General features: G+C 44.4%; 1 protein-coding gene across 1 annotated transcript; it reads left to right on the forward strand.

The window, feature by feature from the left end:
• The first annotated feature begins 1,539 nt into the window (after window positions 1-1,539).
• DHRS9 (dehydrogenase/reductase 9) lies at window positions 1,540-21,707 on the forward strand. The gene is made up of 5 exons (XM_001513858.5): window positions 1,540-1,629; window positions 9,089-9,434; window positions 13,676-13,934; window positions 16,599-16,762; window positions 19,691-21,707. The coding sequence occupies exons 2-5, from the start codon at window positions 9,119-9,121 to the stop codon at window positions 19,912-19,914; spliced, it is 963 nt and encodes a 320-aa protein (XP_001513908.2). The 5' UTR covers window positions 1,540-1,629; window positions 9,089-9,118; the 3' UTR covers window positions 19,915-21,707.
• The last annotated feature ends 681 nt before the right edge of the window (window positions 21,708-22,388 follow it).

The raw sequence follows: 22,388 nt of genomic DNA on the forward strand, positions 1-22,388 counted from the left end.
ACAATAATTCCGTGACTGCCCCATGCACAACCTTAACAGATATAAAGTCAACTCTCGGGAATCCGTCATAATGGGGAACTAGGAGAGCCTTGGTAAGTAAACCCAGAATTTAACCCCACATTTTGTTTTAAATCGTTTGAACCTTTGTTGAAGAGCTTTACTGACAAAATGTCAGTTTGGGTTTCGGTCAGTCAGTGGCATGTGAATTCCCACGTACTGCTCACAAGGTACAATTTTGGCTGAACTGGAACAACCTTTGGGGTCCTATCTCATTATTCCTGAAAGTCTTGCTTTTTTGATTGGGTCAGCAATAAGGTACGTGACAGCAGCGGCAGTGGAGATGAAGATTAGTAGAGGCTGCTGCTTTTTCTCCATCTCTTTCCCGCCCCTTCCTCCTCCCTCTCCACCACAGTTAACGCCAGCACAAGAACCCTTAATACTTGTTGTCCCGTGAGGGTTTCCGGTGTGGTAAACTGCACGCAGTGCGGTTGTGCTAGAAACTGCTGAAAGTCATTCATTGCACTTAGAGCTGCCACAGAAAAAGCAGCAGGGGTGGCAACAGTAAAAATGCCTTACAGGCTGCTGCAAGGGATGTATGAGTGCTTCTATGTGTACAAATGTGTGAGGGTCTGCACTACTGCCCTTGTTCTGTCCCTGTATCTCAACCTCTCTCACTTTCTCTTTCCCTGATGCTGTCTCTCTCACGGTCTTTCTTTCTCAGACTTTCCATCCCCACCTCCTCAGAGGGGCATAATCCCTCTTCCAAATCTCATCCCCCTTTGTGCTCTGGAAAATATGATCACCTTAACTAAAGTGGCAAAGAGACCGTAAGCCTAATGAAGGAGTGGGCCAGGAGAAATACAGTAAACCTCCAATATTCAAACATAAATCGTCCCTCAACTCTTTTCAACGGCATAGGTCTGGGAGTTAGGAAAACAGGGTTCTAATCCCAGCCTTACCACTTGCCTACTGTGTGACCATGGGTAAATCACTTAATTTCTCTGGGTATCTGTTTTGTAAAATGGGGATTCAATACTTGTTCTCCATTCTTCTCAGACTGTGAGCCCCACACCGGCCAAGGACTTATCTTGTATCTACCCCAGTGCTTAGTGAGGTGCTTGGCACATAGTAAACCTTTAACGAGTATCATTATTACTATCATCATCGTTAACTTATAAATTATGAATAGAACCAAAGATAAGGAAGGCAGAGGGAACAGTAGACGGAAGAGACATGGATAATCCACAGAACAGATAGTTAGTTCTCAACAACTGAGTCGATGTTATTTGATTCCCAAATTTAAGAAATGCCACAATGAAATGTGGTTTTTTTCATTCGATTCCTAAATACTCCAATAATAGTAAATAGAGTAAAAATGTTTCCTTTTTCCCCACATGGACAACAGCTGTTTGATTTCATTCACCCAACAGAAGGGTTTAGTCATAACTGTCACAAGCAATCTGACTCATGTAAAGGAGGAAACCGGGAGCTCGGTCCTATACATAAAGCAGCTTCAGCCTCAAGCAATTCTCTCCTGCTGTCACTGTGGGGTGCATTCTTCCACCCGAGGAAGGAAGAAGTCTGAAGCAAGTCAATGAACAGCTCCTCACAGCTTTATCTTTCAATAAGGTAATTCCCAGAGCAGCATTTCATTTATTCCTTCTTTCTTCAAACTTTCTTTGGTTAACAGGGGGAACTCTAGCCTTCTTGAAAGCAAATCTTTTTACAAGCCAAGTAATTATTGCTTTAAACACGACTGCACTTTACAGTCAAGGGAGTACAGATGACAAACGGGTCTCTTGACTTGAGAAAAAGGTTCAAGGCTTGTTCAGGATTTGTATCTTCTGCTCCTTTTTTCTCTTCCTCTCCCTCTCTAATAACAATAATAATAATAATGATGGTATTTGTTAAGTGCTTACTACATGCCAAGCACTGTTCTAAGCACTGGGGTAGATACAGGGTTATCTGGTTGTCCCATTTGGGGCTCAAACTTTTAATCCCCATTTTACAGATGAGGTAACTGAGGCACAGAGAAGTTAAGTGACTTGCCCAAGATCACACAGCAGACAAGTGGTGGAGGCGGGATTAGAACCCACAACTTCTGACTCCCAAGCCCGTGCTCTTTCCATTAAGCCACTCTGCTATTTTATGGTCACAGGGTTCTTTACAATGAAGTGTTTGTACTTCAGCTAAAACTGAAAATGAGCATCTCCCATTGATGTAGAAAATATTAGCAATATTTGTTAAGTGCTTACTGTGTGCCAAGCACTGTACTAAGCACTGAGGTAGATACAAGATAATCAGGCTGGACACAGTCCCTGTCCCACTTGGAACTCACGGTGTAAAGGGGAGGAAGAACAGCTATTGAATCCCCATTTTACTGATGAAGAAACTGAGCCAGAGACATTAAGTGACTGGCTCAAGGTCACACGGCAGGCAAGTGACAGAGCAAGGATTAGAATCCAGGTCCTCTGACTCACAGGCCCGTGCTCTTTCCACTAGGCCACGCTGCTTCTTCTAGAAAAAAGAAAGGTGACTCAGTGTGTGGGCCAGATTAAGGCTCTGATGGACCCTATATAGTGGGAGTTATGGCTCCCAGGTTAAAGTCTGTCCACATATTCTGCCTTCTGAGTCCTTCACAGGCCTTGCTTCACCCAGGCTTTGCCTTTACACTTCCAAGGCTATTGTAAAAGAGCAAGTGCCCCAGGGGCAGGAAAACTAAGGAAGGTGGGAAGGAGAAAGGGTGGCCAGGAGACTGCTGATGAACAGCAGGTGTAGATGTCCTGGCAGGTGAAATCAGGCAATTAATCATATTTATTGAGCACATTGTGTGCAGGGCACTGTACTGCACTCTTGGGCAAGTACAGTATAACAGAGTAATTAGACATGTTCTCTGCCCACAAGCAGCTTCCTGTCTAGAGCCCTGGCCACAGAAGGGTAAGATTCAGGAAAATAATATTCAGGTCATGGCTTTTGTCAGACTCATAGGGACATGCCTTACTGAATTAAGTCTCATCTACCTATTTTGCCAACATTCTTATGTTTCCAGTATCACTCTACGATCAAGTCCAAGCAGCTAATATGAAAGCTTCCTAGCAAGTAAAGGAGCATCTTAATGCCAGTATAGATTTGACTCCTGGAAAATGGGAAGGGAGCAATAAAGTTCCTTTAGGGGCTTACATCCTACTAGAGTCTTTGCACTTAGATTTGGACCCAGCAACAACACAAATCTTCTTCCATAAAATTTTTCCTGAGGGGAATCAGTTGTAATTTTACCAAAATGGGACAGAGAAGAAATATTGGATAGTGAACTAAAACCAGTTTCTTTAGTTGTTGAACCATGATTATGTTTTTTTGGAACGTTCCTCTAAGACTGTAAGTTCGCTCTGGCAGGGAGTGTGTCTACCAATTCTTTTTTATTTGTACTCTCCCAAATTCTTGGTACAGTGCTCTGCACACAGTAAATGCTCAATAAATATGTCTGATTAATGGAGTTGAAGTGGAAATGCTGTCACGATTTGATTCATGCCTGCATTTTCGGCCATGAAACTGGTGGTAAAAGAAACCCTCTATAGCATCGGATTCTTTCAAAACTGTTTCCTGCCTAGATGAAGTTTGAGGCAGCTGTAAAGTCATGTTTTTTTGTCATTTGTTTCTTTTAAATGGTGTGGTAACCCTCGCTCATTTCTGAGATCAAAAGGAAACAGTGCAAAGAAAAGGAAATCGGTGCTACAGGATGTTGTGCAGATTAAAAATACCAATAGATTAAAGAGAATTTTGGATACATTCATGAACAAGAGATCCATAATGGGTTACTAGAAAGAAATCTGGGGAGGTAAAAGGGAAAACGTTAGGGATATTAGCACATTCCTAAGCGTTAGGATGGCTTTCACAGCTACCCCAGGGTTCCTTCAAAGTTATTTTTTTTGGAGGAGGTGGGGGTTGGGTTTTTTATGGTATTTGTCAAGTGCTTACTATGTACCAGACACTGTGCTAAGCTCTGAGGTAGCCGGAAGCTAATCAGATTGGACACAGTCCATATAAAATTAAAACAAAAATAAACTGTGGTATTTGTGAAGCACCTACTATGTACCAGGCACTGTACTAAGCGCTGTGGTGGAAACAAGCAAATCAGTTTAGATGCAGTCCCTGGGGCTCTCAATACCCATTTTACAGATGAGGTAACTAAGGCAAAGATAAGTTAAGTGACTTGCCCAAGGTCACACAGCAGACAAGTGACGGGGTCGGGTTTAGAACCCATAACCTTCTGACTCCCAGGCCTGTGCTCTAGCCACTATGCCATCAGGTTGGACACAGTCCCTGTCCCACATGAGCTCACTGTTTTAATTCCCATTTTACAGATGAGGCAATAGCAGCCCAGAGAAGTGTACTGCTTTGCCAAAGGTCATATAGCAGACAAGGGACAGAGACAAGATTAGAACCCAGGTTCTCTGACTCCAAGGCCCGTGTTCTTTCCACTAAGTCCACTGCTTCTGCTTCCTGTTGCCATCTGTAGGAGCCAATGTACTAGATAATAATAATAATCATGGTATTTGTTAAGTGCTTCCTATGTGACAAGCACTGTCCTAAGAGCTGGGGTAGATACAAGATAATCAAGTTGTCTCACGGGGGGCTCACAGACTTAATCCCCATTTTACAGATGAGGTAACTGAGGCACAGAGAAGTTAAGTTACTTGCCCAAAATCACACAGATAAGTGGCAGAGACGGGCTTAGAACCCACGACCTCTGACTCCCAAGCCTGTGCTTTTGCCACTAGGCCATGCTGTTTCAACAGTCCAACAATGTTATTAAACTAGTGAAACGTTAGTTAAGGCTGCTGTTTCTATGTGAGTTGAATTCTATAGTTGTAGAGATTTTTCATAAGAAAATTTCCCCACAAAATAGAGCCTTTTATTTCCACAAAGTAAATATTTTAAAGGGGCAAAAGCATTTGAGCTCTTCTCAGGGACAAAGATGAAATCGGGAAACCCACTTGCATTGGGATAAAGACTGTAAGATCCACCCCCTTCTCTGGAAGTCTATTATAGAACACACATGTTTTTCAAATTGCCAGAATACTACATTTCATAAATGATCCCTGGGCTCCATCTCTCATTTACTTGTGGAGAGAAAGAATCCTGGAGGGCTGAAATGGGATCACCACACTGAGGGTGAGCAGAAAAAATGCTATAAAAAGGCACTTGGGAGAACAATTTCACGTGACCTGGCCTAGCTGGAATTCTGAGAAATAGCAGTAATCTAGAGTGGCGTGATTCTTTTAGATTGACGAGGTGGGGAAGAACATGAACCCCTGAGTGAAGTTGGAAAGGGGTGCCGATTCTGTAAATATGAGTTGCAGATGTGCACCAAGAAGCATATATTTCCACATTTGTAAAGTAGGAGGGATGACGTTAGCAAAGCACTAGTGTTTTGGGGACACTTTTGCACACAAGGATAGATCAGCACCAATGTCAGCACAATTCTTCCAAACAATAGGTAAGAATATTCCTTGTCAGTGGAAAGGGTAAGATGAATACAAAGAACAGTTTTTTAATGATATAGGGACTCAGGGAATATGCATAAAACTGTGAATAGACAAAAAATATTGTTTCCAAACATTTTTTAAAAGGCAATTGAGCATCTTTTTAAAGTTTTAAATTCAATTATGTGAAAATCAAAAGACAAGAAGAGTTGTCAGAACTGTTTGTAAAACGAAATTCGGAAAACTTCATGAAAAAGGCAAATTAGGGTTTGATAAATGTCTTTTTTTTCATGTTACAAATAACTAAAACATGTGGCTGATAGGAAGTGAAAGTGTAAGGATTGATTTTTTTAAGGGGACAAGAAAGAATGCAGAAAGAAAAAGTTTAAAATAAGTAGGAGTGAGCCTGGACAGCAATTGCAGATACTGAGCAACATTGCCATCAACCTTACAGCAAGGCAGGTAAAAGAAAAATGTCAAAATTGTGTTTTTTCAAAAGCATACAGTACCACAAATATAGAAACTTCCAGAAGCAGGCTTTAAGTAAGCGTAGGAAATAACCCTTTAAATAAGGTGCATAAAAAGAGGAACGGAAAACTAACCACTGATAAAGTTAAACCTACTGTGGGAACAGAATGAAAGAAGTTCCCAGGTGGCCTTAGTTTGGTAGGTTTGAACGCGACAGGTTGATGGATAATTCATAGTGATGAGGGTGGGGAACGAATCTATTCCTTAGCAAGTGTTTCTGAAGTCTTAAAGTTCTAACAAATCACCTTACGCAGATGCAGCCGTTGACCCACATACACCAATGACCCATGTGGTACTTTGCCATATGATAAAAATTAGAAAAGCAAATCCACACCACCTTAAAACAAGCCAACCCACGCTCAATATCTGGGTCTACGAATCCTCAGTCAGTGGTGAGCATCCCAAACCAAAGGCTGGAAGTTGGATGACCTGGGAACATCAGATCATTGCTGCTGTTACTCATTTACCTCACAGTACTAACTGTGAAACAACTGACAACAGTTTCCTCTGTCTCCAGATCAGAGCTTCAATTTGGCTCCTGACCAGGGCCTCCTATTGCAGTGACAATATCTTTGTCTCTAAAGGAGTTTTGGAGTCCAAAAGGTTTAGGTTGGCCTGTGGCAGACATGGTTTCAAAGCCTAGTGCAATGTGGGTTTAGAGAACAGGATAAACTCTTTCCCTTCTGGGAAGCATTATTTGTGGGGAGGAGAAAGATTAGCATTTGTGGTGGTCATCAGGCTCCTCAAACCTGGAGCATTTATCCAATTTGGTGGAAGATGCAGGGGCCCCTTCTCCCTGGATAATTTACAGTCATTAGCACATGTTTACAAAATTGCCTAAATATGTGATTTCACAAGAGATTGACACTCCAGTAATTATATATTGAGCAGCACTGGGGAAAAGGAAATTCTGTTGCACAGAGATTTCTAGCATAGGAGCCATCCCTAGAGAGGAAAGGTTTTTGGAGAGAGCCATACCCAAAACTTCAGAGACCTGAAGTTTTGCCTTCAGTTTCTCATTATTTCCAAAAAAATAAAAAAAAATGGAGTGTTTCCCATGGAATACAAAGTTGATCCACTGCAATGAAAATCTTCGACCCAGTTCCCTGACCAGCCACAACCACACAAACACACACAAGTAAAGTCCTCTACTAGACTGTAGCTCAAGGGCATAGATTACTTCTAGTTACTCTATTTACCCTTCTGAAGGGTTAGTACACTGCTCTGCATGGAGTAAGCACACAAAGTGCACTAACTGATTTTTCTCCTTTATGTTATTTTTGAGATTAGGACAAATTCTCTTCAAGTTAGGGTAGGCTGTATAATAGGTAGCAACGATGCTAACATCCCTATGTAGAAGAGCCTTATTGCAACCATATAAATAGGCTTTGGTTGGCCTTCTTAGACATCTGTGTATTTGGGAGCAGCTCCATCGGTTCTTGTGTGTCATCAGTCCGGTAGTACGGAACTCACCTGCCAAGTTGACTGGCCGCACTGTGGGCTGGTATCCAGCTCGATCCTTTTGCTCCTTTGACTGGGACCAGCCTGCCTTATAAGGGTGGAGAAGGAATGAAATCCCAGGGTGAGAACCAGCCCGCATGCTGAGACTGCATATCAGACCTGCTTTTTGGCCTTCTGGAGAACCTCCAGTCCACATGGGTAAATTCCCACGAGACAGCAGTCCTCGTGGCAGCCATGAGTGGCCTGAGCCACCCGCTTAGGTGAAATTTGTTGTGGGCAGGGAACCGGTCTACCAACTCTGTTATATTGTACTTTGCCAAGTACAGTGCTCTGCACACAGTAAGTGCTCAATAAATACCACTCCTTGATTGGTGGCACTGGAGGGCATTTAGTAACCTAAACGTGTATCACAGAGCGAGGGTCTCTGGAGTCCACCTAAGTGCTCCTGCTTAATTTCCACTTATTCAGTTCTCCTAAAGCACAGAAAATGCATTCTTGGACAGTCCCTCACTGAGAAAGGCTCCGGCTGTGGCACTCAATTTGTAGGACACCTACCACATGTAGTTCATTCTAACATAATCCATCCACTTCTTGTTCTAATCAGACAGAGGTACGGAGCCAAGAACATTCCCCATTTCTGCCATTCTGTTGTCTCCAACTCACATCATTAACAATACACCTTCTACCATAATTCTGAAGAACAGGGTAATGGGTCAACCTGTGTGAATTGACACCAAGATCCCTAAAAAAAACTTTTGCAGTTTAGAGCCAGCTAATTTCACAGTCTAACATTCCTCAGCATGGGAGCATTGTATTAGCACCCTGAAATTGTTGGACAAACTGAAATAGAGTCATCCAGGGCTCTGACTGCTAGAAGCGTTCTAGGTGGCTCATTGTCTGGTGTTTGTTTGACCTCTGCTGTTTCACTTCTTTCTTCTTCTATCTTCACTAACAGCTGTATCACAACACTGCCTGGTTATTTGAAAATACCCACCCCCTTTCTAGCCCTTATGTCATCCTACCAACTTCCATTTGAGATTTTGTCATTTCTTCTTATTCTTTCACTTGAGTCCTCTTAACCAGGACTGAACATTCATAACCATCCACTTATAAGGTGCTGATGATTTTGATTTAATCAATCAGTGGTATTTTTTGAGTGCTACTAAACGTTTTGGACAGTACAATAAAACAGAGTTGGTAGATGTGCACCCTGCCCACAAGGAGCTTCCAATCTACAAGGGGAGACAGACACTAAAACATTACATGTAGAGAAATTAGTAGAGGATAAGAATATTTCATAAGTACTGGGGGTTGGGGTATCAAGTGTTTATAGGGTACACAGCCAAGTTCATAGTCGATGCAGAGGGGAGTGGGTTGGGGAAAAAAGGGCTTTGTCTGGGAAGGCCTCTTGGAAGAGATGTGATTTTAGGAGGATTTTGAAGGTACGAAGAGATGTAAATACTTTTCTTTCCAGTAGGTTGTTTTTCCTCCTGCTCATTGACCTCAAATTCAGGGAGGTGTCCATGGAAATCTCTTGTACTTTTGCTTATTGGGCAGTAACGTCGATATGTTTGTTGATTCAACACATGTTTATGACCTATTTTCCTTCATTGCAGGGAAAACACATCCTGACTGTGACTGTGAAAATGTTCATCTGGGCATTAATCTTCCTCCTCATCATATGCTCCCTGGTGTGGAGTTACAAAGGACGTCTAAAGGTTGAAGGTGTCACCGATAAATACATTTTCATCACTGGGTGTGACACGGGATTTGGAAATCTGGCAGCTAAAACATTTGATAAAAAAGGATTTCGTGTTCTTGCTGCTTGCCTGACTGAAACAGGATCCGCAGTGCTAAAAGAAGAAGCATCAGAGAGGCTTCAGACAGTACTCCTGGATGTCACAGACTCGGACAGTGTCAAGAAGACAGCCCAGTGGGTTAGAGCAGAAGTTGGGGAGAAAGGTGAGTGAAATAAGACAGCCTCTGGATTTTAAATTGCTGCCCAAAATAAGACTTCTCTCTGGAAACTTCTCAAACTCTCTCGCAACAGCGACAGAACATGAATGTCTCATTGCTTTTTGTCCTATAGAAAAGGTCAAATTCTAGTATCATAAACCAAATCATAGAGCTCTGGATAGCTATTTGATGACAAGGGGCTAGGGTAAATGGTTAAAAACATCCTCTCCCTCCACTAACCATTTTCTAGCTTATGTGTTGGTTGTATGCAGTGTCCCTGCAGGGGCACATCAGTGACTCTATCAACAGTGGCACAAAAGCTGTTCTTGTAGGTGCTTCTTTGAATTTGTTTCACCCAAATTCCCTGAATTATCCAAGCTTATGTGAAAAATGATAATCAAAATAATCATTTTGCTATTCAGTTAAGTGCTTTCTATGGGCCAAGCGCAATGCTGGGGTTGATAAAAGATAGTCAGTGAGACATAGCTTCAAGGGGCTCCAAGTCCAAGTAGTAGGGAGAATCCTCAATTTTACAAATGAGGAAACTGAGACCAGACAAGTTAAGTGACTTGCCAAAGATCACACAGTAAGGCAAGTGGCGGAGGTATAACTAGAACCCATGTCGCCTTACTCCCCACTTCTTTGCTTCTTCCACTAGACCCCATGATCTCCCAAGCAGATAACAATAGCCTGCCTATCCATGGCCTTAATATCCCATGGGTAAAAATGAGCCACAAGAGCGGAAGAGTTCCTGGGAAGAGGAAGTCCTTGGGAGGCACCGGAGAACATTAGAGAAGTAGGAGGTGACGCTGGAGGTTGAGTGGGTGAGCCTGACACAAGGCCTAGGTCACAATTAGACCTGTGGCCCCAATCCCCATAGCCCACGCACACAGGTTGGGTCCTATCTAGAAGCCACACTGCCAGTCTTTAGCAAGTAAGGCAAAGAGAGATGAGCCTGGTTCCACCCATCTTTACTCCAGCCCCGCCTATTTCCCAAACTGAGCAAATGCATTCTGATCGGCATCCACATGTAACTGGACTGCCAAACCTGTAACCAGGACCCGTACCCCACGCAGTTCCAATGAGCTGTCGCAGGGAGCTGGCACCTGCTGTGCGTTCATCTGGGATTCTCCCGTCACGCCTCTCTAAATTGGGCTCAAAGACTGCCTTCAGGCTCAGAGCGGCCCCTCCCCAGTGCCATTTATGGGCAAAGGCTGGCACTTTCAGGTGTTGATGCCATTTAAATGACTCGGAATCAGGCACCAAAATGTAGGATGGAAAGGTAGAATGGCTTTGGAGGTGGAGAATGAACAAGTCCAGATAGAGTCACCCAGGGATGTAAATGAACCAAAGCAATCTTTTTATTACCAGACTGGTTTCAGAATGAGATAATGGGACTTCCCACTTCCAGTCAGTCCTCAGGAGCTCATTATACAATTTAAGGGAACACACACGAAGGGGACAAGCTTATGGGGTGACAAAGACAGGAGACATGAGAGGAGGAGGCTGTAAAGATGAAGTAACAAATACAATAGTAGAGAGTCATGTCCTAAAATAACTAACTCAGAAACCACACTCTGAAGTGAATAGGAAGTTGAAAAGAAAGAAAAATGAAAGAAACTTGCCCAATATAAGTTGCTTGTCCATTCTTCAAAATGAACACAGGTCCAAAACTATCGTATTGTAACAGGATTCAAAGTCCCCAGTAATCACAGTGGTCTAGGAGAGTAATAGAGTACTAATCCTCCTGAATCCCACCCAGCAAAAAATAATTCAGCTCTAGTAGTATCAAGGAGAGAGAGAGATTATAATTCATTAATTTATGGCTCTGAGTACTTACTCAATTCTTAAGTCTGTCATGGAGGCTTTTAATATCACTGGAGGCAATGATGTTTTGAGAGAGACTGCAGGCTCTTGTGTTTGCATTTTTTTTTAATTGCACAGTACCCAAAAGGTGCAAGCTTTTCTGCTTAGGGCAATTTGAGAGATTTTGATTTACATAGCACCACATACAGTGCTGTATTTCACATTCTTTCCTCCCTAAAGAATATGTTGCAACCAATGGAAATACCTGCACAGGGGAACTTTAATAACAGATTGCAAAATATTCAGAGATTCCACCTGTGTCTTAAGGAGGGCTCTAGCCAGTTTGGGAATTTGTTACTTTTTGTTGCAATTCAGTAAGGAACAGCTTGGGAGCTTGGGTATGGATTGGGCAATTTTTTTCATTTTTGGGGTGGGTCTGTCAGGAGACTCCATTCATTTATTCAACTGTATTTATTAAGCACCTACTGTGTGCAGAGCACTGTACTAAGCACTTGGGAGAAGACAAACAACAAATAGACACATTCCCTGCCCTACAATGAGCTTACAATCTAGTGGGGGGAGACAGACAATATAAGTAAATAAATTACGGATATATACATAGTGCTGATCACTGCTGCCTGTGAGGTTCTGGGAGCTCACCTCACCTCACCTTTCGGAACCTGATTTCAGATTCCCTCAGTGACGGTGGGGTTGGGGACGGCAGGCAGAAAAGGGCTATCAGGGGGAAGTGCTGCTCTCAGGCCTTCCAGGAGACGCCGTGAGGTGGGCCTACTGCTCGATGAAATTCCCTCAGACAAGCAGCAGGGGATAAATTGTAAATATGTAACATGCTTAGGATCTTGGAACACAGCCCAATTATTTAGCTGTCTGAATCAGTCAATCAATGGTATTTATTGAGCGCTTCCTGTGTGTGGTACACTATACTAAGCACTTGGGAGCAGTATAATACAACAGGAGTTGGTTTCCCACTACATTCTGCACTCCCCAAGGTCAGAGATTGCATCTTCTAACTCTGTTTTACAGGGGAGATCACAAGGGTTTAGTACAGAGCTCTGCACACTAGGTGCTCGATAAATGTTGTTGACTGAATGGGCTAGGCACAAGGTTCCTCACAGAGACTAGAAATGATTTGCTTCTAACCCCACCTAGATGACAAAAGAGAAGTCCTTCAGCCAGGGGACTCCCAACTGTAACGTGAAACCACTGGTAGAACTGGCTCCACTAGACTCTGTCCTGCCTGAATAATGCAGTTCCTTCTACTGGGATGCTGTCTGCAGATGGGGCCTGTGTATCAGACTGTAAGCCCGTCCAAGGGCAGGGACTGTCTCTATCTGTTGCCGATTTGTACATTCCAAGCGCTTAGTACAGTGCTCTGCACATAGTAAGCACTCAATAAATACTATTGAATGAATACTGGGGTATAAGTGAGGGGAAGCAGCGTGGCTCAGTGGAAAGAGCCTGGGCTTCGGAGTCAGAGGTCATGGGTTCGACTCCCAGCTTTGCCACTTGTCAGCTGTGTGACTGTGGGCAAGTCACTTAACTTCATCTGTAAAATAGGGATTCACTGTGAGCCTCACGTTGGACAACCTGATTATCCTGTATCCATCCCAGCGCTTAGAACAGTGTTCTGCACATAGTAAGCGCTTAACAAATACCAACATTATTATTAAAACATTCTTCATAAAGATAACTCAGCCCCATCCCAACATGGCCACTGGCTAATGAAATCTTTCCCCTGCTCCCAGCAAGATGGGGAAGCAGTCTTAGCTCATTTTCAGGTATCAGAACCAGAAACTGAGGTCTACACTCATTCTCCTCCAGACCTATTTAGCCACCCTCTATAGCTGAAATGTTTATTATGTTGTTTACTGCTCTTAGCTTGTGAGTTCTCTGGGAGCAGACACTGGCTTCAGTTCCATTTTCTCTCTGATACTTCTCCAGGGCCCAGTTCAAAGTTGCACTCACCTGCAGTCCCTCAATAAGGGTCTTGATCAGTCAGTGGTATTTATTGAGAATTTATACTCTGGGGAGATCACTCTATTAAGCACTTGGGAGAGTGCAACAGAGTTGGTAGATAAAAATTCCTACCCTTAAGGAGCTTGAAGTCTGGTGGATGTTGATGTCTTGAGAAGCCATATGGCCTAGTGGAAAGAGCACGGGCTTGGGAATCAGAGGACCTAATCCTGAGTTCTAATCCTGCTTCCACCACCTGTCTGCTGTGTGACCTTGGGCAAGTCACTTTATTTCCATTTCCTCATCTGTACAATGGAGGTTAAGCTTGAGCCCCATGTGTCCAATCTGATTAGCTTGTATCTAGTCAATGAGTAGTATCTAGCACATAGTAAGCATCTAACAAATATTACAAAATAAAATAAATAATTGATGTGGGACTAGCTCTTGACTCCTCTCCTCCTCCACAGGTCTGTGGGGTCTGATCAACAATGCTGGCATTCTCGGAGTCCTTGCCCCAACCGACTGGCTGACACTGGAACACTTCAGAGAACCAGTCGAAGTGAACCTCTTCGGCCTCATCGACGTGACTTTGAACATGCTTCCCTTGGTCAAGAAGGCCAGAGGGAGGGTCATCAATGTCTCCAGTGTTGGGGGCCGGCTAGCTTTCGCTGGAGGAGGCTATGCCCCTTCCAAGTATGCGGTGGAAGGATTCACTGATAGTCTAAGGTAAAGCAACCTCAAGGGAGGAAACTCAGAGGTGTTTCCTTGGGGACCTATTTTCCTTAAACAGATGTTTCCCTTTACCATGGAGAAATATGCTAAAGAGACAAAGTAGATCTAGGTGCTCAGGGCTCCATCTGGTCGAAACAGAGCCCAGCAACGGTTTGGTAAGATAAATGTCATCACAAACTGATGATGACAACTCTAGAAATTACTTTTTTTTAATTTTTCACATGTCCTCTTGAGTAAATAGCAACTTTTCCTTTTCCACAATTATAAATTTCACCTCTTACTATGTCAAACTTAAAACAACTCCTGTGTTTGTGTGCTGGAGGCATCCAGACTGGGGCTGGCCAAAAGACTTCTTCAGTTCAGAGTTCAGACAGTGGGTCATTAAATTTTCAGAGTTGCAAACTTTTCAAATTTTGAGTCACCACCTCCCCACTCCCCAGCCACCTTGAGGAGGCTCTCTGAGGCAGATGCCCCTTTTGCTTACCATCTGAAGCAGGGCCTGAGCCTCTCTTCTCACTACTGTCAAAAAGGGTGTTGGATCTCAATGGACTGACCAGACCAGGGTCCTGCGAGATTAAGGACATATGAAATGTTGTTACTGTTCAGTCAATGCTCCAAACAGCCCAGGACTCTGGTTCCAACAGTAGCTGCAAAGGATGCTGGGAGGGACCCAGTAATGGTTGTCCCCGTGTTGTCACGGAGCAATAATTAAAGGGAGCTAAAGGAGGACTTTTAAAAAAATTGAGAAAATTATCTTCAAATTCTTTTTCTTATACCTACCTCTAACATGACTGCTAACATGGAACCCTGGAAGGAAGATTTATTGTAAAATCTGCATTTTTTTTCAAGTAGCATTTGTTAAGTGCTTACTACATGCAGGCACTGTACTAAGCATCGGCACAGTTATAATTAGGTTGGACAAAGTCCTTGTCTCACATGGGGCTTACAGTCTTAGTTCCCATTTTATAGATGAGGTAACTGGAACAGAGAAGTTAAGTGATTTGCCCAAGGACACACCACAGGCAAGTGGTGGATTAAGGATGAGAACCTAGGTCCTTCTTATTCCCAAGCCTGTGCAACATCCACTAGGCTATGCTGCTTCTCTATGGTTGTAATGCTAAGTACAGATAGTCCAGCCAAAACACGAGTTTTCATTAGTTGTTCTGGCTTGAGCGCTATTAAGTAATTAAGGAATGTTCTTCCGACAAGGAGCAACTGTCTGGATAGAACATGATGTGCTGTCTGGAGAAATGGTTATGTGCCTGAGGCCTCAGTCACGGCGTGAGAATGAGAACACAACTTCTCCTTAGTGAGTTCCTCCAAGAACACAATTCTTGGATATGAGGACTAACTGTACAGAGAATTCTGTGCTTCCTGCCTCCCTTTTCCATAAATTTCACCTTGGTCATCACAGCTTTTAGATATTGACTGTTTAATGGATCATACTACCTAGGATATTAGTCTACCTATAGACTATTAATTAGAGGTCATAAAATTCCTCTAAGATGAGGATAAGGTGCAATTTGTCAATAAAAATCAAGACTTCTTTTTAGGTTCAGAGTCCTAGGCCTCACTAACTCTGTAGTAGATGAAATAGTCACATAGTAATTAATTTCATTCTCTAAATCAAAGAAAACCCACTCTTTTTGTGGGGTAACACTGTAATGAGGCCACCCAATTTCTTTCTTTGGATGAACAAAGTTGGGAACATTAATGAATTGTGCCACATTTTTAGCTTTGCCTGACAAAATCCCAAAGAGAGGGCTGCCAAGCATGGTGCATGGCAGAGTTGCCACCCACTTGGAGTCTGGCAGATACATCCCACGTGGGAAAGCAGGAACCAGTGCACTTGTGAGGGAGGGAGATGTGTTCTTGGGGTGGGGAGGGCGGGCATCCCAGACAAGGGAGATGTGAGTCCTTAAAGCCAGCAGAGACTCTGGGCTAAAGAAACAAGGGGGGGAGGGTCTTTGCAGAGTCAAAGACTCTGTAGTCAAAGAGTGCAAAGACTTTGCAGGTGACCAGACAGGCATGCAGGTGTGAGAAGTGGGGATGCTGCCATCAGCTGTACACTCTGCACATCTTGATGCCCTGCAGGGGAGCAGCACACTAAGCAAAGTTATGGGGAAAAGAGCCATCTAAAGCTTATTAATTGTATATATTTTTTTCCTGTTCATGGCAGAGAGTATTAACAGTGACATGATATGTGCCAAGGGCTGTTTTAAGCACTGGGGTAAGATACAATCAGATCAGAACCAGTCCCGTCATGTGTAGAGCTCACAGTGTAATGGGGAAGGAGAACGTATTTAATCTCCATTTTGCAGATGAGGAAACTGAAGTACAGAAGTTGTGACTTGCCCAAGATCACACAGCAAGTAAGTGGTAGAACTGGGTTTAGAACCCAGTCCCCTAGTCCTGTGTTCCGTCCACTAGGCATTTCTAAAAGAGTGATAACCGTCCACCTCCTATCGGAGAGGAAGATTTAAGATTATTTCTACAAAGGATTTACTTCTTAGAAGTCAGGCTTCTTTGAAATCTTACAATTGTATATAGAATCACCAGGAGAAAAAAAAAGGTTTGATCTCACCAGAGTTTTCTTCTGTGAAGAATGCATTCGTTCAACTGTTCAAAAATAATAAGAATGAAATTCTCTTTTCCCAGGCGGGACATGAAAGCATTTGGTGTGAAAGTTTCATGCATTGAACCTGGATTGTTCAAAACAGGACTGACTGATCCAGTCAAGGCCACAGAAAAAAAACTGGCCATTTGGAATCAACTGCCCCCAGATATCAAGCAGCAGTACGGAGAAGGATACATCGAAAAATGTGAGTCTCTGCCTGATTGTCCATGGCACAATTTTTTGCAGCAAGAGTCTACAGCAGGGATTTTCAACTTTCTTTAGTAATTATGCCTCTGTGGTGTCCAAAAACTTTATCAGAAGTACCTCTTTTCCCATCTACCTTCCCCTCACTCTCTATCCCCACCCTCACACCCACAGCACAGCTGAGTTGCCTTTTTGACCAGAACAAGCGTCAAAAGAAAACAATCCCCAGTGTGCCTCTTTCACCTACCCTTGAACTCCCATCACCTGTCCCTAATGGCTACCGGAACTGTTCCTTGAGAAGAAGCAGAGATTGAATACCCTCTGACCTAAAGTGTTTGTCAGTGTCCTCACCATATTGACAGGATCCTAAACACCTACTGCTCTGCTGCTCTGCATTGTGTAACAGCACATGTCTCAGGGGGCAGTTGGCACGTGTATAAAGGATGCTCCATGCAGTCTTAAAGGGAAAACAATTAGGTGTTGGACATGAAGGGGCCAGAACCAGAACAGACATACTTACTCTCCACGATTTTGGTCCCCTGGTTCCACCATGAGTCTTCCGGGCCCTCAGGGTCCAAAAGATGGAGGGGGTCAGACTAGTCTAGCTCCTACTCTAAGGAGATCTACCCCTTCCAAGTTTGGGCCTCACAGTGTACATTCCTCTAGGATTCGCCACGATTAAGCTTGGTTTCAATGGCAGGGAGACTGGGAATACCATAGAGAAAAACCTTAGGACTTGTTTGCTGGCACACAAATCGTTTTCTCTAATTTTCTTCAAGACAGTTCCTGGACCATAGGGAGCAGGATAGAAAGGCAGACTGCTTAAAGTGATGTCTCAGGCAAGGACCGAAACAACTACGGCAGCAGAAGAAAACTCGGAAAGAAAGAAAACCCAAATTTCATAGTTCCAACTGCCCTGGGGTGTGTGGTCATGTCTGTGCTGGTCAGAAGTGGAATAGCAGTCCCACTTTTCTTTCTAGCAGGCAGCAGACAAGCGCTCTCCTGCTTCCTGCTGCTGTGAGGGATAGGCTTTCTTCAGCAGGAACTGAACTGCTCTGTGAGGGATCAGGTTCTTTCCCGCCAAAAGCCACGCACCCAAGGGCTGTCCCAGAGCCAGGCAGGGGCACACACGATCCCCAGCCCACCGAGCACAAGAGACCCTCTCAACTGAAAGGAAGCCCTGAAAGCTCACGCCCAGGCATGACTGGGGCCGAGGGGGTATGTGAGGGGCCTTCAGACAGCTCCAGGGACAGCTCCCACAGAATGACTCCTACCCTGATCTGGTGCCCGGGTTTTGAGGTCCCGCAGCCATTTCAAATCAGAACCAGGGCTTTATGGCCCCCTACCTGACCTGAGACTGGATTGAAGAGTTTGTAAACTGCTATTCAGCTCTGAGACCAGATCAGGCATAGATTGTGACCCATCCTCAATGGCCTTGCTTCTGGCTAACTAACCTGGAGAGTTTGGGGGCTTGGGTTTTCACAGCCTCCACTGCCTTCCTCTGTTCTCCTCTCTGGTTCTCTCTTCTCTGCCTCTTTTTCCCTGCTCATACTCTCTCTCTCTCTCTCTCTCTCTCTATTCCTTGTGCCTCTTCTTTCTCAAAGTCTCTGGAAGCCCGCTTCCATCTAAGCTGTACTCCAAATGGCAAGCTGACAGTCCTAATGATCACTATTTTTCAAAGCTCTTCCTATGTATTTAGTGCTATGCTAACTCTGGGGTAGATACAAGATAACCAGATTAAACACACTCAGTCCCAAAAGGGGTTTACTGTCCATTAGACTCATTTTACGGATGACGGAAATGAAGCAGAGGGAGGTTAACTGACTTGCCTGTGGTCACAAAGCAGGCAAGTCGTGAAGGCCAAGTCTCCTGAGTTCCAATCCCAAACTCAGTCCCACAAGGTCACACCGCCTCCCATCTGATACTAAAAATACTGAGTAAAGAATTGGTAAGTCACCCGCCTTGAACTTGGATAACTTCTTAAACTTGCCCAGAAGCATTCCTAACCTCTCCTTTGGTTTACACACGGTTACTCATATAGCATGATGCCTATTCATGCACCCGTACATGCTGACACGTACACACACACCCTTTACCTACTAGGTAGCCAGTCTTTCAGCTTCCCAGGAATAGCTGGTGCTCTGCCTTCTGAAAATCCTTGTTACTACTTGATTTGACGCAAACCCTCCAACAGCAGTGTGGCCTGGTGGATTAAGCACTGGCCTGGAAAACAGAAGTTCCATCACTTACCTTCTCTGTACTTCAGTTACCTCATCTATAAAATTGGGATTAATCGATCGTATTTATTGAATGATTACTGTTTGCACAGCACTTTACGTGCTTGGGAGAGTACAATACAACAATTACCAGACACAGTCCCTGAGCACCATAAGTTTACCATCCAGAGCGGAGAGAAGACTCTGAGCCCTATGTGGGACTTAGACTGTGTCCAACCTGATTATCTTATCATGGGAAGCAGCGTGGCTCAGTGGAAGAGCCTGGGCTTTGGAGTCAGGGGTCATGAGTTTGACTCCCGGCTCTGCCACTTGTCAGCTGTGTGACGGTGGGCAAGTCACTTAACTTCTTTGTGCCTCAGTTACCTCATCTGTAAAATGGGGATTAACTGTGAGCCCCACATGGGACAACCTGATTACCCTGTATCTACCCCAGCACTTAGAACAGTGCTCTGCACATAGTAAGCATTTAAATACCAACTTAGTGTAGAGTCTGGCATATGGTAAGCACTTAACAAATACTACTTTGTTTTTTGGTTGTTGTTTTTTGGGGTTTTTTTTTTTAAAAAAAGGCCAACCGAGAGTGACCAGCACAGATAGGCTGGTAACTAAGAGAGTGGGACTTTTCATTTTTATTTTCCATGCCTTCCTTGTTACCAAAGACTAAAGATTTCTTTTTCTTCCTTTCCACACAGCCCTGGCCAAAAGGGGACCCAATAAGCCTTTTCAGAACGTGGACCTCTCCTTGGTTGTGCAGTGCATGGAACATGCCCTGACGAGCCTCTTTCCTCAGTCCCGCTACAGCGCGGGCATCGACGCCAAGACCTTTTGGATCCCTCTGTCTCACATGCCAACGGTTTTGCAAGACTTTTTGCTGCAGAAAGAGAAAGTGGAGCTCGCTGATCCGACAGCTGTCTGACTCAGGTGTCCACGTGGACCAGGGCTTCTATTTAACAAGGCCTGAGGCTGGGAAGTTTGTTGATCAAAAACATTTGTGAATTTCAGCCTCACGTGTCTGCTCCAAACCAATCTGGACCTACTTTAGAAGCTGCATTTCATAGGTGAGGCATGCCCCCTCCAGCCCTAGCTCACTGGAGATTTCCCAGAGGCCTCTCTGCTCTGCCCTAGTTGCTTATCCAGAGAGAGTGTCATATAGAGGACAGTTAACTGGTGATGGGAGAATCCCAGAGCCTGACCAGAGAAGCATTAGAGAAAGGGGAGCTACGATTCTGCTGAGGACCACCTCCCAGCCTGGTACTAACAGGATGGCCACTGGTGGGTCCGGCAAATACTAGGCAAGGACAAGGACTGACCTCAAATGTGCTCAGCCAGGCATACAGCATATGCTGTGTTTTGTGGAAGTGTGAATGCTCCAGTTCTTGAACCTCGTCATCCCCCCTGCTCCCAGATCCCTCTGATAATGCTTTAAGCAGAAGAATGTGCTGGCAGGAGCCAAGACAAAGGGAGATGAGGAGGTGTTCTCCCTCCTACTTACACTACGATCCCCAAGGGGGTCAAGGACTGGGTTCAATCTGGTTACCTTGTACCTAATCCAGCATTTAGAACAGTTGCTTGGCACAGGGCAAGTGCTTAATACCACAATAATTATTATTAAAATATCAAAGGTTTCTGGGCAATATCTGGGAAACGGATGCGTTGAAATAATAATAATAATAATAATAACGTTGGTATTTGTTAAGAGCCTACTATGTGCAAAGCACTGTTCTAAGCACTAGGGGGATACAAGGTGACCAGGTTGTCCCTCATGGGGCTCACAGTATTCATCCCATTTTACCGATGGGGTAACTGAGGCCCAGAGAAGCTAAGTGACTTGCCCAAAGTCACACAGCTGACAAGTGTCGGAGCCGGGATTAGAACCCTTGCCCTCTGACTCCCAAGCCTGTGCTCTTTCCACTGAGCCACGCTGCTTCTTGAAAGCCGGTGAGCAACTGGCAACCCTAGAAAGTAAAGGGTTTGGTTAGGAAGGGCTTAGCAGTGTACTTCCTTCTAACCCCTCCCATGAGATACACAATTTTCTTCTGAAAATATTCTTCAGCACAGCTCCAGGCCGTCCACTTCCCCCTGAGGCTAGACCAGCCCTGATACTGGTGGCCACTTCACTTTTTCAGGTCAAGTTAGGGGTAGGGGACCTTAATCCATCCTGAAAGTACCCCTAGAGGTGGGTCCAGACTGGAGAGCCTCCAGTGAGCCTCCAGGAGATATCACACCTGGGCCTTTCCCAAGCACTTCAGTCAGCTGGGAGACGGACTCCCAGATCACATTGGGCCCCTTTTGCCTCCCTTTTCTTCCAGCAGGCCATCATTCTTGAAAGAGCCAGTTGGGTCTTAGCCCACGCTGGGTGCAGATGGCCCAAACAGATCAACTGGCCTGAATGGGTTCAGATACACTTTCCTAAGGCAGTGAGACTGACTCTCCATCTAGGTGCCTGTCTAGGCCTGGGTCTGGGCACCGAGGCAGCACACAGACTGGACCCTGTGGTGACTCAGTGAGCTGAGCATTCAGCAGCAAAAGCCTAGAGGTGCAGGGGCAGGCACTGGAATATTAGAGCCGAGCAGGAGGAACCCTTAATGTCTGTTTTAAGAGTTCACGTTTCTCTGGTCCCCATCTCAATAAAAATGATCTCCTGACTGGTCATGAGGCTCCACGACAAATCATCAAAATCAAGCAATTAAAATGAAGTCATTTGAAAAATGAAATTGTCCAAGTTTTTCAGAGGGAAACAAAGCAGAGGTCGGAGGGGAAAAGGAGGGCTGAGGGAAGGGAAGTGGGAGAGACACTGGTTAATAATAGTAGTCATAATGGTATTTGTTAAGCACTTACTATGTGCCACGCACTGTTCTAAGTGCTGGGGCAGATACAAGGTAATCAGGTTGTCCCATGTGGGGCTCACAGATTCAGTCCCCATTTTATAGATGAAGTAACAGGCACAGAGAAGTTAAGTGGCTCGTCACACAGCAGATAGGTAGCGGAGCTGGGATTAGAACCTACATCCCCTGATTCCCAAGCCTGTGCTCTTTCCACTAAGCCACACTGCTTCTCTAAGAGTATTCTCTAAATATTCTAGTTGGCAGGGAAGATCTCCAGAGTGCCTACTCCAAACCAGAAGGGGCCCAGTCTTACACATTGAGGTGCCTGACATGATTGGAGCCTTTGGCAGGAGGGGAATGGGGAGATCACTGCATGCACTTGGGTTGCAAATTCCCACTCTACTCCATCCTCCCTGATTTCTAATGGGCACCTACCTAAACCTCCCAGATGGGAGCAGCAGGTGAAAACATCCTTTCTTAAGAGAAGAGGAGACTCCATAATCTCTGCAGTAACTCAGTCTGGTGATTATCAACCCACAGTGTTGATTCGTATTTTTCATGTGCA

Source organism: Ornithorhynchus anatinus, chromosome 9 (assembly GCF_004115215.2).
Source record: "Ornithorhynchus anatinus isolate Pmale09 chromosome 9, mOrnAna1.pri.v4, whole genome shotgun sequence".
NCBI lineage: Eukaryota > Metazoa > Chordata > Mammalia > Monotremata > Ornithorhynchidae > Ornithorhynchus > Ornithorhynchus anatinus.

Bases quoted from the DNA above. Each gene is read 5' to 3' on its own strand.
- DHRS9 (XM_001513858.5), top strand. From the start codon at position 9,119: ATGTTCATCTGGGCATTAATCTTCCTCCTCATCATATGCTCCCTGGTG. The intron at 9,435-13,675 runs GTGAGTGAAATA...CCTCCTCCACAG, and splicing joins AGCAGAAGTTGGGGAGAAAG to GTCTGTGGGGTCTGATCAAC. The intron at 16,763-19,690 runs GTGAGTCTCTGC...CTTTCCACACAG, and splicing joins AGAAGGATACATCGAAAAAT to CCCTGGCCAAAAGGGGACCC.